The 15000-nt window shown below is 42.8% G+C and overlaps 1 protein-coding gene across 3 annotated transcripts in view; it reads left to right on the top strand.

Moving 5' to 3' along the window:
* The window catches only part of cacna1bb (calcium channel, voltage-dependent, N type, alpha 1B subunit, b), a 219325-nt gene that overhangs the window by 649 nt on the left and 203676 nt on the right, over positions 1-15000 (top strand). For 2 of the 3 annotated variants that reach the window (XM_035991388.1, XM_031277458.2), the window contains exons 2-6: positions 290-414; positions 536-629; positions 2912-3227; positions 10089-10367; positions 12273-12378. In XM_035991388.1, the coding sequence (XP_035847281.1) occupies positions 569-629; positions 2912-3227; positions 10089-10367; positions 12273-12378 (762 nt within the window). In that variant the 5' untranslated portion in view covers positions 290-414; positions 536-568. Of the gene's footprint in view, positions 1-289; positions 415-535; positions 630-2911; positions 3228-10051; positions 10368-12272; positions 12379-15000 lie in introns of those variants that run through there. The other variant, XM_035991390.1, reaches the window with a different exon arrangement.

Here is a 15000-nt window from a genome sequence, read left to right as displayed (position 1 = left end):
ACGTACGCACGAAATACTAATTTGTGGCCACGGAATACTCACATGTAGCCTACTCCTACTAAGTGCAGTACCTGAGTAGGCTACTCTGCAACCAGACTCAATCAAGGAAGAAAGTTGTAAAAACATGAATTATTCAGCAGTTATAGTAATAAACACCGAGAGGATTTGGATTCAAAGTATCGCCTGTAGCACCAATGTGAGGAAAACACAGCAGGACGAATAACTGTAACATGTGCAGGCCCTTTAGGTCTCATAACTGGCCGATGATTGCTCCCTTCCTGGTTACCAGGGCGGACAGCGAAAACAGAGCCGATAATTGAATCCGAGACATTTCTCCTCGAGCATCGAAGACGGTTGGTCTGATAACGAGGTTCTTAACTGGCCGGACAGGAAGCAGCCTTTCCGCATTCCAAGGTGGGAGCAACTTTTTTATTTTTTGTCTTTGGTGCCCCTGCCCTGGTGCCTCCTGCAGGCAGACATAATACAGTACATGAACTGTGTGAGGGTCAAATAGTTGCTTTATTCCACTGTTGAGTTGGATTTATGTCAGTAACCCTGGAGAGCAGTTATGAAGAGAGCACTTCCTTACAACTCCAGATGGCAAGAGAGACGATCGACTGTGGTTTATGGTACGTTCATTTTCGTTCATACCTTATTTGTTTGCATGGGTTTACATTGTTTTTATTGCATTAATAAATATTAGGGTAGAACATCCTGAGTAAAGGCCCCTGGGCCAAACTGACAGCCGGGGGCCTCACAAGATGATAAACAGGATAGAAAAGCAGAAAATAATTTCCGCTTTTTCCGTTTTTATATTATGTAAATTTATGTTATTTGTTATTTTTCATATCTAATATTTTTGTTATTTTTTGACTGTGTAATGGAAATTATAAATCACAGATTCTACTAATTTAGTTCAGTTCAAAAGTTGTTTGTTGACTTTTAATGCAATGCCATCATATCTCTGTTCAAACACACATCGGTACGGCTGTGTCTGGGCTGAAAAACAGGCCTGAGGGGTCTATTTGGGGGAAATAGCAGTGAAACTGAATTGTGATTATCAAGAGAGATTATGGCAACGTTGGAAAAATTCCACAGTGGTTTAAGATAATACCCCCCTTTCTTATGAAAGGATGCGTTTGCAGCTTTGCAATGCACTTTATTTGATATGGATAGTTTAAGCTGGGTAATGGCCCCAAATCCTTTTTTCACAGCAGACATTTTGACTTGTCACAGCAGGAAAAGCACAGGTGTTGCCAATAACATTAACGATGGCTCTGTTAGTGTCCCAGTAAGCCATTATGGTGTGACAGGGAGCCAGCATGCACAGTACCAGGACCCTGAAACGGATAACATCTAAATGGAATTCAGCCATCAGTAATTTTTGTTAATTACACCAGTGCTTTTCCTACTGTGACATGTCAAAATGTCTGTTTGAACAGACCTATTGTGTCTTGGCTCACTGCCCGAAGCGAAGAAGACCCAATTCTCAAATGGCACACAGGTGAGATGTATGCTTTATTGAAAGCACTTTCAAACCATTTGGTTTTTTGAGAGAAAAAAAATGAACTTTGAGGACAACCTGATTCGTCCCCACCTGGAATACAAATCATTGTATACGTACAACAAGGGTTTTGGGTATCAAACACCAACTGCTGGAGGGCCTTGTGGCTTGACAGCAGCTAAACGCCTCCGTTAGCATTACAATAGATTAAAACACTATGTTGCAAATGTCTTTGCGGAAAAGAGTATCTCTAAAAAAGGTGACGATTAACTATTAACCTCGCTAGCCAAATGGAAGCTGTGTATTTAAGCCACTTTTTAGCACTAGGCCTGCTTTCTTTTGAGATAAGACAGATGCTGACTAACTGAAGTTATTTTTATATTGTGCAGCATGTAAAATTGGGTATCCACGAATCAGAAATGGCACGATGCCTTCCGTCTTCCTATTGTGAGGCCTTTATTGTGCCTTCTTATTGGGGCAGCAGTAGCTTAGTGTTGGCTTTGGAACCGGAGGGTTGCCATTTCAAGTTCCAGCACGGACCAAGTACGGCATGTGGACTGGTAGCTGGAGAGGTGCCAGTTCACCTCCTGGGCACTGCGGAGGTGCCCTCGAGCAAGGCACCGACCCCTTAAAGGAGAATTCCGGCCAATTTTTACGTTAATCTTGATTGCTATAGCTACGCGAGTACTTTCGATAGAAAAAACCCAGAATCAGTGCAGGTAACACGGAGAAGCTGCAGCTACATGTACAAGCGTCCCCTGAGCTAAAACGGCAGTTGTCGGGGCAAGTTTTAGAGTGCCAGACAGACACAAAATGCAACTAATATGTCTGTGCCACATGAACAGGGCCCTTACGTGTCAACAAGATGCGTTTTCAACTCAGACATTGTTTAAATTCATCTACCCTGGTCCCTGTCTCGATCCTGCCGGTAGCTAGCTTGCCCTGCTAGCTGTTAGCTGTTAGCCGTTAGCTGCTAGCTGCCATCCAGTGAGTGTATTCAGACAGGCTTCTGTGATAATCATCCCAATAACAATCCACGGAGCGGCGGTGGTGTGGCTATGTCCTCCAGAGGACAGGTCATGTCATGTCTTGAAGTGTATTCCCTGCCGTTTTAGCTCAGGGGACGCATGTAGTACGTAGCTGCAGCTTCTCCGTGTTACCTGCACTGATTCGGGTCGGGGTTTTTTCTATCGAAAGTACTCGCGTAGCTATAGTGATCAAGGTTAACGTAAAAATTGGCCGGAATTCTCCTTTAACTTCTGAAAGAGCTGTGCTGCAGTGACCCATCATTCTGACATCTCTCCACTTTGACACGTGTGTGTGTGTGTGTGTGTGTTCATCCAGAAAAAATAACAACAGAATGAATAACTGCTTTATGAATTTCTTTCTTTGCCCTAACGTTGCCAGCGGTACGCGCAGCCACATTGGGCTCCTGGAGGATGCTTACCCTGGGGGCAGAGTACGAGGATACCTGGGCTCCGTCACCTGACAGGAGGGACCGTCCCAGTCAGCAGGTAGAGGAGGAGGCGGGGCCTGTCGAGGGGGCAGACACCGGCGCTGGAGACCCTGAGGGGCTGTCGTGGAGAGCCGGTGACACCGACACCGTGCACAAGTATGACACAGTTTTACACCTGGACGGGCAGAGCAGAGCGGGAAGGAGAGACGGTGTGCGTCAGATCTTCAGGAAGCACGAGACCCTGAACAGCACGCCATGGCCCCGCGGGTGAGTCGTACGAACCTTTACGCTTAATATTAGCATTTACATTCCCTTCGGGAAAAATACGAGTAAACAGGGTTTCTGTGTTGGAATACTACATGGCCCCTTAGGCCTATTTGTTCTGTGATTAAAAACGATTGAAGCTAGCCACGTTAGCCGTGCAGCATGTTAACGTTAACGTCAACAGGCAAACCTGCAAATAAACAGTAAAACAACTTAAAGGTGGCCAAACTTAGAGCTTCCAAGTTTGAAGTTGGGTCACAGGAACCAGGTGTTACCAGGAACACCACATCCACAGGAAATCACAATGGCTGGCCTCCGCTCCAACTATAGCTTTGTTTTAGGGCGTGCCAAACTAGCCAGGCGGGCATTATGTACAATGGTGACGTAACCAAATTACAGAAGTAAAGGCTGGAATTCAAACGAGGCGTTTCAGGCTCAGGGTTGAACTTTAAAGACCTTTTACGTCACAAAAAAACTATAAAACGCACTAAAGGAAAAACCAAAAAGCACAATAGGGCCTCTTTAACTAAATAATTTTAGAATATTTAACATAAGCACAAAACTGAAATAATAAAGGTAATTACACTACATTTTGACGGAGGCGGAACCTCTAGAAGACAGGGCCTCAAGATAAGTAAATAAAGCAGGATCTCCTCATGTCACTGCTCAGCCAATCAGAAATCACAGCCATTATATATTGTGCTTTAGTTGTGCATATCCCCAAGCACATATTTCAATTGGCAATAACAAGTTGACAGTGACAAAGGAAGCCCAGAGCTTTTGCGGGCTCATGGAGTTCTCGGGGGCTCTGGGGAAGTCGCCCCTCTTTGTCCAGCTAGTAACTAAGCCTCTTACATTAGATCAGGGGTCTTCAACATTTTTTAAGCCAAGAGCCCCTTAACTGAAAGAGAGAGAGAGCAGGGACCGCCCACTACATATTGTATAAAATGAAGTTACATATTAAACTGGGCCTACAATAAGGTTTAAGGCGGCCTAAAGCCTTTATACATACCTTTTTTTTTTTGCATAGAATACTAAGCTATTCGAATAGCCTAATAATTGTTGGCATGATTTTATAAATCATGTTTTAATGTTCAACATACATGTGGTACAGTGAATCCTTAGAATTAACTGTATCTGTGGATGGCTACCTTAGTGACTACCTATAGGCCAGTAAGCAGTAATTTGGAGGCCCCCCTGCATTGACTCTGAGGACCCCCTAGAGGTCCCGGTGCCCCTGTTGAAGATCCCTGCATTGGTCTTTTTGGCAAATTGGGTTCTACCGTTTACAAATGAATCTCCAGTTCGCTGGATATTTTCCATTGGGGATTTTATTACAAAGGCAACATTATAACAGTTTCTTTAGCAATGTAAGCACAACATTGGCTAGATAAGACAGTGACTGTCGTATTCTTTTTGCAGTATGTTAGCTGAACCACTAGATGGCTCCTCAGCCGTATCTAGAGCATTTGTGTTAATGATTTGGCTGCAGATGATGTTAACAGAGAGCTAGATTAGATTTTTTTTAATGATGAGCAAAATAACATAAGACCGGATCCATTTATACTTGGCCTATTGATTTGAATAAGTGAACTAGTCTAGTCAGGTGTGTAGTTGGTTAACTGAAATTGGATTAAGGGTTAGGATTAGTTGGATTGAAGGTTAGTCCGGTGCTGTAGGTGTTTGCAGTGTGTCTCACACACACACACTTCACACACGTTCATGGATAAATGATAACATCTAAACGTCTGAAAGGGCACCTTACACCTTCTGTTTCAAAACGACTGGCAGCACGGTATCAGAGCTGACCCTATCTGGCCAAAAGTATGTGGACACCACTGCCCACATACCTTTCATGTACCTTTTTGTTTACTCATGGTGAAGTGTTTGTGTTCACATACTTTTGAACATATATTTTATGTTGATTGAATGGCAAAAAACAACAGAAAATGTAGAAAAGTAGCCTATTATCTGCTATGTTCTGTGCCTCTTGGGGGGGGGGTGGGGGTGGGGGACCACAGGAAATGAGAGCTGCGGGGCGAAAGCTAATACACGCTTTAAATCTACATTAAGTGACCAAGTAAAAAGTTGTTGATGTCGCATTTTAATCCATTTTCTAAATCTAATTTTGAAAAGCATGACCACCATCTCCGGTAAACGCCACACACAAAATGTTCCCAACGGTAATTAATGTTCATGTAAACAGGCTATTACCTAAATTTATAGTGGTCTGTGAATCCCTGTAGCCACCATAAACATGGCTGGTTTATTTCCTTCCTATGATAAATAACTCACCCCTGACATATACAGAAAGAGAATAGTTAATTGAAACACACACACACACACACACACACACACACACACACACACACACACACACACACACACACACACACACACACACAGCCTGTGAAATAGATTACTTTTATATTTTCATTGTTGCCAAAAGCTACCTTTAGCCTCTCAAACTTGGAGAACCAAGCATGTGAAGGTTCCTCTGTGATTCGCAGAGCCCTCATCCTCTGTTCCTAAAAAGCCCCCAAATGGCTCTGTGGCCCCCTGATTAGTTTACTGGTCACACTGACGGCCCTCGCCACCCCATGCAGCAGAGAAGAAGAAGAACTCACTTAAGGAGTTGAATATCTTGCATTATGTTTCTTTAGATTAGTAGAAAGCCAAACACACACACACACACACACACACACACACACACACACACACACACACACACACACACACACCCCACTGCTTTGTGTCCTTTGTGGTGCAGGGAATGAATTCCCCCATAGATCCATTTCCAAAGAAAAAAAGAAAATTCCTGCAAAAAGTTTAAAAGGACCTTTATCAAGACACGTAGTAGACTAATGTACAGTTGTGTTCAGAATAATAGCAGTGTGTTTAAAAAAAGTGAATAATGCTCAAAATCCTTAGAATAGCTTTTAATTCCATAATATCAATGCATTGGGAACACTGCACATTCAATTCCAAATCAAAACATGACCACAATTGATCAGGTTTGTGTTATACCTTTACAGAAAGTGAAGAAAAAGGAATATTAGGCTGTTCAAAACAATAGCAGTATTTGAATTTTTCTTTACAAACTCAAACATTTACTGTATGAACTGAAAACTGTCTCAAGGGTTTGCTTTACTTTGAATCACTGCACTAATATGCAATATGCATAACCATTATTTCTGAGAACTGCTTCACATCTGTGTTGCATGGAGTCGACCAACTTCTGACACCTGTGAACAGGTATTCCAGCCCAGGACGATTGAACTACATTCCACAATTCCTCCTCATTACTGGGTTTTGCCTCAGAAACAGCATTTTTGATGTCACCCCACAAGGTTTCTATGGGATTGAGGTCTGGGGATTGGGCTGGCCACTCCATAACATCAATCTTGTTCATCTGGAACCAAGACTTTGCTCGCTTACTGGTGTGTTTTGGCTCATTGTCTTGTTGAAAGACCCATTTCAAAGGTATTTCCTCTTCAGCATAAGGCAACATGACCTCTTCAAGTATTTTGATGTATTGAAACTGATCCATGATCCCTGGTATGCGATAAATAGGCCCAACACCACAGTATGAGAAACATCCCCATAACATGATTTTTGCACCACCATGCTTTACTGTCTTCAAAGTGTACTGTGGCTTGAATTCAGTGCATGGGGGTCGTCGGACAAACTGTCTGCGGCCCCTAGACCCAAAAAGAAAATTTTTTCTTTCATCAGTCCACAGAATGTTGCGCCATTTCTCCTTTGGCCAGTCAATGTGTCCTTTGGCAAATTTCAACCTATTCAGTACATGTCTTTTTTTCAGCAATGGGACTTTGCGGGGGCTTCTAATTGATAGCTTTGCTTCACATAGCCTTCTTCTGATCGTAACAGTACTCACAGGTAACTTTAAGTCTTCTTTGATTTTCCTGGAGCTGATCGTTGGTTGAGCCTTTGCCATTTTGGCTATTCTTCAATCCATTCAAATGGTAGTTGATCGTTTTTTCCCACGTCGTTCAGGCTTTGGATGCCATTTCAAGGCATTTGAAATCATTTTGGCTGAGCAGCCTATAATTTTCTGCACTTCTTTTATATGTTTTCCCCTCTCCAATCAACTTTTTAATCAAAGTCCGCTGTTCCTCAGAGCAATGTCTGGAACGACCCATTTTGCTGAGTATTTCAGTGTGAAATGCACTATAACCAGCATGCACAACATTTGCTTCTTTCCTTCCTTAAATATGGGCCATAATTGACACCTGTTTCTTCACAGAATCAATCACCTCACTAATTGAACACAACACTGCTATTATTTTGAACATGCCCCTTTCAATTACAGATTCAGTTACACAGAATGAGCAGCATGCATGTCATGACTGTTGGGTCTGTTGGTTTACTATGACTCTACAACACTTACTAGTAAATTATTTGCCATGTAGAATTATCACTTCTACCAAAAAAATAGATTTATGAGGTTAGTGATGTTGGACTGCTATTATTTTGAACACAACTGTATGTCTCTTGTCCTTGAATATTTGTTTCTGTAAACATAATTAACATTCACAGAGTTTATTATCTAGGAATATTCCCAAATAGTCAGGTAAGTTATCTACAAAGTCCTGTTTAGAGCAGCCGATCAGCTGCAGTGCACTTTGCTGACACCAAGCCTGGAGTGCAGTCACGTTCAGGCCAACAGAGGTTATAACGTCTGCATAAATATGTATAAACCATAGTTTTTGTCTTGTCATTATCTCCATAGGTATACATAAAATTACAGAGGAGCAAAAACAACTGTGAGGAGCTTCGGTACTAATTATGAGTTTCTCAGAAATGCACTGTTTAGTGCAGAGCTTCTGTTGGAAAGCACTTGCTGTAGTCAATAATAACCCCAGTGTGCAGTCTGGGGTCCTGGAGAGCCTGGCCATCTTTCACGACTCAAAAATCATACAAAAACATGTGCTATCACCTTGATACATCATGACTTTTACTAATTTTATGAGCTTAAAAATATGATTTTGAACCGTAGTTTCAGAGGTCCACTATAGAAAATGATGTTTTATCTTCATTTGGCGTCTCAGAGACCTCAGCTTTAAAACATGGTTATATATTGTGCACTATGGATGGACGCAGCACTACCCCTCTAAAATCCCAAATATGTCTGTTTGGATTTCTGTATTGGAGTTTTTGAACGGCCGTGGGATCAATTCCGACCTGGGGCCCTATGCTTCATGTCTTCGTCCCCTCTCTCGCCCCTTTCATGGCTAAACCTGTGCTATCAAATAAAGGCCTAAAATGCCAAAACAACAGGGAGTTAGACCTCTCTGAGGTAAAACTGACCCCAAACATCAGTAACGTCACCATGTAGGATCAATATGTACATTTCTATGTGAATGACTTTTGGCAAATACAATTAATATACACAAGTATTTTGTTATTTGATATAACAATGCTTTATGGTAATCTATGGTAGTTTTTTTTTTTCCACCTTCATTAAGTGTGCAAGTCCAGTTCTAGTGAAGGGTTGCCACTTTAATAATTGTCTATGTGTTAGGTTTTAATGAGGTAATAAAGAAGAAGAAAAATTTAGTTTTAATCCATTATTATTTTGACACCGTGGGACCCCATGACAATGAAGATGTGGAGCTCATGTGTGATTAAAAATGTGTGAAGAGTTCATTTGCAAAAGTAGATAAGCCTGACCGAATTAAATGAATAAATCAACAACCGTTTGACATTCCATTGACTGCACACAGAAAGCATGATTTTTGAAAATGTAAAAACCAAAATGTAAGATATCTTATTAAAACACTAGTTTGATATTCCCTGGATTGCACACACAATGTGAAGACTACTAGGTTTACATCCACATTCTATAATTAGTTTTTCATTTACCTTATGTAATATGTTTTTTTTAAAGCAAGTGTTTGATTCTGCCAACAAGGTAGGTATGCAAACATTATTTCCATGAACATACATGAAGTGTGACTTTATTATCTAGTGAGTTCACTGCAACTTCCTGAGAAAACCAGTCTGATCTTTGCTTGACTTTTCTTCAGTCTGAATGTGGTCACTTACTACATGTTTCTTCTTCTTTTATAAGCTGCTATCCTCTGTATAGAAAACCCGTTTTCCCTTGTTGACGCTAAAAGGAAGATTGATTAACGCTCAGGTTTGGACCCGCAGGCCTTTTGTGAACTTGATTAGTTTTACAGTCTCACTTTACAAGCAGCCAACCAACAGACGCTGAGCGCGTCTGTGCGCTCCAGTCACCGATAGGCTAATTTTGGTCACATGCGCTCTTCCTTATTCCACTGAGGACTCGCTATATATCCTTCAGCCCCCATACAGCGAGCGATCAAACCGAAATCACAGGATGTTGGATTGGCTTGTGTTGTTATTGTTTTCAGCTGGGGGAAGAAAACGGAGTAATTCTGAGGTTTTCTGACGCTCCTGCTGATTCTGCCTGACACCCTGGACGTTTCAACTGGTGTTCGGATGCTGACACGATGCTGTCAGGATTTTAGACAGAGACAGGGTGATTTGGTTTTAATTTCAGCGTGATTTTTCTTTTCCACTCAGAGCCCGGCTGGTATGGATGCAACAGCCTCAGCGAAGTGAATCATTTTACAGCTGAAGTGCTTCTTTTTATTGCTTTAAACTTTTACGTTTAAAATTTCCCTGAAGATGAATGGATGGAAAGGATCAAGAGGACATGGTTTTCAATGAGGCAACAATTATTGTTCTGTTTTCCAAACGCAGCGCTTTCTGTAACACTGTGGTTTGGATGAAGTGTGTTTGTTGTGATGCGTCTCCCCTCCGTTTCCACTGACACCAGTTTGGATTTACCCTTTCGGATCTGTCCGTTTCCAGAATGGCTCGCTTCGCAGAAGATCTACCCACCCGCTATGGAGGAGGCTCAGGCGGCGGAGGGAGAGGCGCACCGGGCGCTGGGAGAGGGGGTGCCCGGGGTGGTGGCGCTCAGGGTGGCCAGAGGGTGTACAAGCAGTCGATGGCCCAGAGAGCCCGGACAATGGCCATTTACAACCCGAACCCTGTCAAACAAAACTGCCTCACTGTCAACCGCTCCCTCTTCATCTTCCGCGAGGACAACCTCATCAGGAAGTATGCAAAGCGAATAACCGAGTGGCCATATCCTTCCTAAGCAGTAGCACCCACCACGCACAGAGCAGGTGCATCTGGAGCCTATAACCTGTCTGTCCTTGCTTGGCAACCACACACACACACACACACACACACACACACACACACACACACACACACACAGATGTTTAAAAAGCAGAAACACACACCACCGCCCGCAGGCCTATTAGTCAAGCTGTTGTGTTTCTAGGTGCTGATGTGGGTTATATTATGTGCTTTCAGTTGATGTTGCTGTTGAATGAGCAGTCATTTTCACACTGTGGAGTAGCAACAGTGTCTTTCTTTCTTCCTCTCCGCGCAACGCTGACTGCACCTGCCGCTCCGCTTCTTATCTGTGTTCAACATGACACAAAGATGTTTTAGGTGCGGGCAGTGAAAAGACTTCACATCCGCCTTTTGTGTTGCCTTTTCTATTCTCCAGCTCAGCTTAGAGCCTCCAGGCGTCCATATCGACTGATAAGTTCTTTTGTCAAAATGTCAGCCGTGAACTGTCTACCGGGCTGCATTCCCAGCGTTAGTTAATAACGATCAAACGATCGACGCAACTAGAAGTCAATAAAAAGCTGCGTGCGTATAAGGGCAGTGAGTCAGTGGTATGGTTGCGTACACTGACTGCCCCCCGGTTCTCCAGTCATGTCATTCTTATGAAAAGGAGCAGTTTGCTCTGGAGAAAAGAGACCGGGTCCAGGGTAGCAGCACCGCCTCGTTGTCTCAGTTAGGAGCCCTCTCCATGGTGCTGAAGTCGCCCACGTTCACAGCTCCACGCAACACTTTCAACGCTGCAAAAATGTCCACTTCAGCGAGTCATGGTCAACCTTACTACTTCCAGGGTGACATTTTCAGCGTGTCTGAGGCGGTTTCATCACAATTTAGGATGGGGAAAGTGTCCAAATCTTGAAGTGAGGTTAAATCCACAATAGCAGCCCATGAGGACAATGCCATCTAATGCAAGAAAAGTCTGGAAACCTGTGATTTGGTGTGAAAACAAGTTTAAAAAATCTCCGTTCATAAGCAAAAAAAGATAATCTTTTGACCCATTTGTACATTAAAACAGACAATTTCCGTGCTCTAAAAAGTCCTCTAAAATACCAGAAATCCAGTCAGTGCTTGTTTTGCAGTGAGATGACAATGCTTGTAAGCAGTCCATGCGGTTTACCAACACAAGAAGAGAGCTGGATCTGCATTGTGGGTGACAGTGAGAACAACATTAGCTGTAATAGAATAACAATGACTATCAAGTTATCCGTGCCCTCTATGAGTTGAACTTGCCACGCCATGGAACCAAAAGAAAAACGCACAGGAAACTGAAAATCAAGTTGCCGTTATGCCCATTTCCTTTTTAAGTTTACTGCCAGGAAAACAGTGTTCTGGTTGCATAATCAGGATGTCTTATGGGTAATAATCCTACATCTTGGCCTTAATGGTCATAAGCGCCCTATTCCCTCGCAATTCATAGGCTCTCAATAGGCCCTAACCCGCGGGCAATGACCCAGTGAAAATGGATTGCAGAATGAGCCAACCATTGAAAATGGTTAGAAATGGCCAACCATCTGGAAAGACCATGAGCGCATGTATAGGATGCTTTCTTTCTATAAAGCCTTCAACCAGACCCTGATGGAAGTTGTATGCTTTATAGGACAGATTATATCTAAATTTAAGTTGAATTGCATTTTTCATACAGCAACATGCAGGAAGATTTGCGTCTGACGTGTTTTTATTAGACTAAGAGTTACCAACCTTGATTGGCTACTCCATTGTACTCCTGGTAAACACATGTATCCTGTTTGAAAAGTCGGCCTTTAAACATTCCATATGAAAATGTAATTTATGATAAAGCTGTGAAATGAAATGAATGCAACCTCCTCTCTTCCAACTGCTCCTTAACCCTCTCACTCCATTTGAGTACATGATCCTCGCTACAATTATCGCCAACTGCATCGTTTTGGCCCTGGAGCAGCATCTACCTGCCAGCGACAAGACACCCATGTCAGAACGCCTGGTAAGTGCTTCAACGTGCCGGAGGTCACTTCCTTTAGACAAAGAGCTTTTCAACAGCAAGCAGCTAGTCACACAGACATGGAGAGTAATCAAAGGTACCACCCCAGTTAAAAAGTGTTTTTCCTCCAGCTCCTCAAGGAAGCCATCAGAGCCTCTCTGTGAGCTAGCCTGTTCCCCCAGCTTCTCAGTTTAAAACCAACATTTCAACTGCGACAGTCAAGTCGCATAGCTAACCAGTACCCAAGAGTTTATCTTTAAATAGAGAGCCAGAGATATTACAAAGAGCAACAGCTTGGTGTGAAAAAAGTCAATGAATTCCTCTCATATTCAACCACCTGCTTCTGTTTTTTTTCCGAGTTAATCTGGCAGCTGCGATGCAAATTCAGCAGTGAATATGTTACAACCAGGAAAACCAAAAAAGGTAGCATTCATCAATCTGAGAAAGAGATAAGAGTGGCTACAAAAAGGAGAAAACAAGCATCCTCTTCCCGCCTACTTCCACCTCAAGGATGTAATACAACAAGAAGCCTTTTAATTAGAAAAGGGATTGGCTATTATTTATGAAGCTCTGTCAACAGAGTAGGACGCATGCAGTAAGTGAAGGCGATGATGGAAGCTTTTCAGTATGTATTTCAGATTCATTGCTGGTCTTGAGCGCCATGATCTTTAGGGATTTCCCCAGCCGTCTTCTGTAAGTGTATTTTAGATGTATGTATAATATATGTTAACATACTACTCGTACAGACATTTATCCAGGCAGTCCCCCCAGCCCTGTCATTACATAACACATATTCAATTGTTTTGTCTATGAATCTTGTCTTTGTATAGTGTGCCAAAATTAATATACTGCATGACACATTGAATGTCTGTCACTGTTGAAATGTGCAGGCTCCTACGGCTTCTCTTAGTGGCCAGGAAGAGCTTATCTGCTTCTCAACAACAACAAACTGTCATTATTTTACCACCACAGTCTTCACGCTGGATGCAACAACTCTTGTTCAACATACATTATCTCTGGATGTTCACTGTACTCAGCCAGTGCTATAGAAAAGGTCACATTTCTTATAGTGCTCAGGCCTGTCACACTGCCTTTACATGATTATTTATGTTGAAGGCTGGGGGATATGTGTGTGTGTGTGTGTGTGTGTGTGTGGGGGGGGGTTGGGGACACTGTCAGTCATGTTGTAGTATGCTGGGTGCAAGGAAGGAAAAGCGAAGGGGAGAGAGAGGTTAGCGTAGGCACAAGATATCTTCCGCTCATGCCCCGTACATCACCCCAGGCTCTTGCAGATATTAATGGAGGCAAAAGAAAAAGTGTCATGTCATACGCGCTTGATCTATCTCTTTTACTTACAGCAAGGCCCAGGGCTAACCCTGCCACATAGTGCAAAGACCAAAACTGTGACACACTGTTGATTGTATTTAGAAAAAATAACAGAGTGCCCAAATTAATCATCTCCAGTCATGTGTGTTGTGCATATGCTCTCAGTACGAAAGTGCCCTTTAAAACAGAAATGTCTTTGAGTATGTTTACATGCACACCAATATTCCACTATTATTATTAATACAGGTCATGTAAACAGCATATTCCGGTTGGATATTCCGAATAAGGCCTTTTTCCGAATATAGCATTTTCCGATTAAGACGTGGGATATTCCGGTATTATTTGGATTTTAGAGGCATTCTTTGGACATGTAGCCTATACAGCGCATTCAGAATATGCATCTCAATCGGGGGTTTTACCGCAGTTTACGGCCTCTTGCCTGTTTACGGCTTATGGTCAGCTCTGTGCGTTTTTATGGTTGCTATAACACAAACCAACCAGCCAACAGTTTGCAAGGCTGCAGACCCGATAAGGAGAAACACAGCTACTTTTAAACATTATCAAAGACTTGGGTATCAACAGGTTTTTGGATATGCGCACACATCGCTACATCGCTGGTTGAAGGACTGAAAGAGGGACGCTGTGTTCACATGGTCCAACAAGTCCGCCACCGCTGGTTAACTTTGAAAAAATTGTATTTTGCACGGCTACATGTAAACGGGAATATTAGTGGAATATTCACTTTCATTAGCCATGTAAATGGCTTAGTCGGAATATCGTCTTTTTCGGAATAAGGGCAAAAAACTGAATATTATGTGCATGTAAACGTAGTCAGTGTCATATTGGACATGTGCTTTTGATTTGCCCTCATTTCACACTAGAGGGGCACTTGAGCAGCACGTCCCCCTCTGGTCACTCCAGGTACTGCCCAATTCCATTATTCCATACTTCATTTTTGTCTTACTGTCACACCAGAGGGGCACTTGAATGGTCCAAGTGTCTTTCTGGTTGGACCAAGTAGGCCTACCCCTTGGTCCTGTACACATGCCCTTCGGCTTGGCCATCTACCATCATTTTACCCCTGTGGTTGGACCAAGAGGCCCCCAATTTCCCTTGTGGTTGCTCCAAGTGCTGCCAATTCCTTGCTTCATTTTTGCACAATAACACACCAAAGGGGCGCTTAAATGACCCAAGGTACCACTGTGGTTGGTCCAAATCTCTCACTGGTCAACCCAAATGCCCTTGAAGTACCCTTACGATTGGCCCTAGTGGTTCCTGAGTGCCTCCCACTTCTATGCT

The sequence above is a fragment of the Sander lucioperca genome, chromosome 14, assembly GCF_008315115.2.
Source record: "Sander lucioperca isolate FBNREF2018 chromosome 14, SLUC_FBN_1.2, whole genome shotgun sequence".
Classification (NCBI taxonomy): Eukaryota; Metazoa; Chordata; class Actinopteri; order Perciformes; family Percidae; genus Sander; species Sander lucioperca.
Note: the sequence above shows the minus strand (reverse complement) of the source record. Positions and strands in the feature narration are given on the sequence as shown.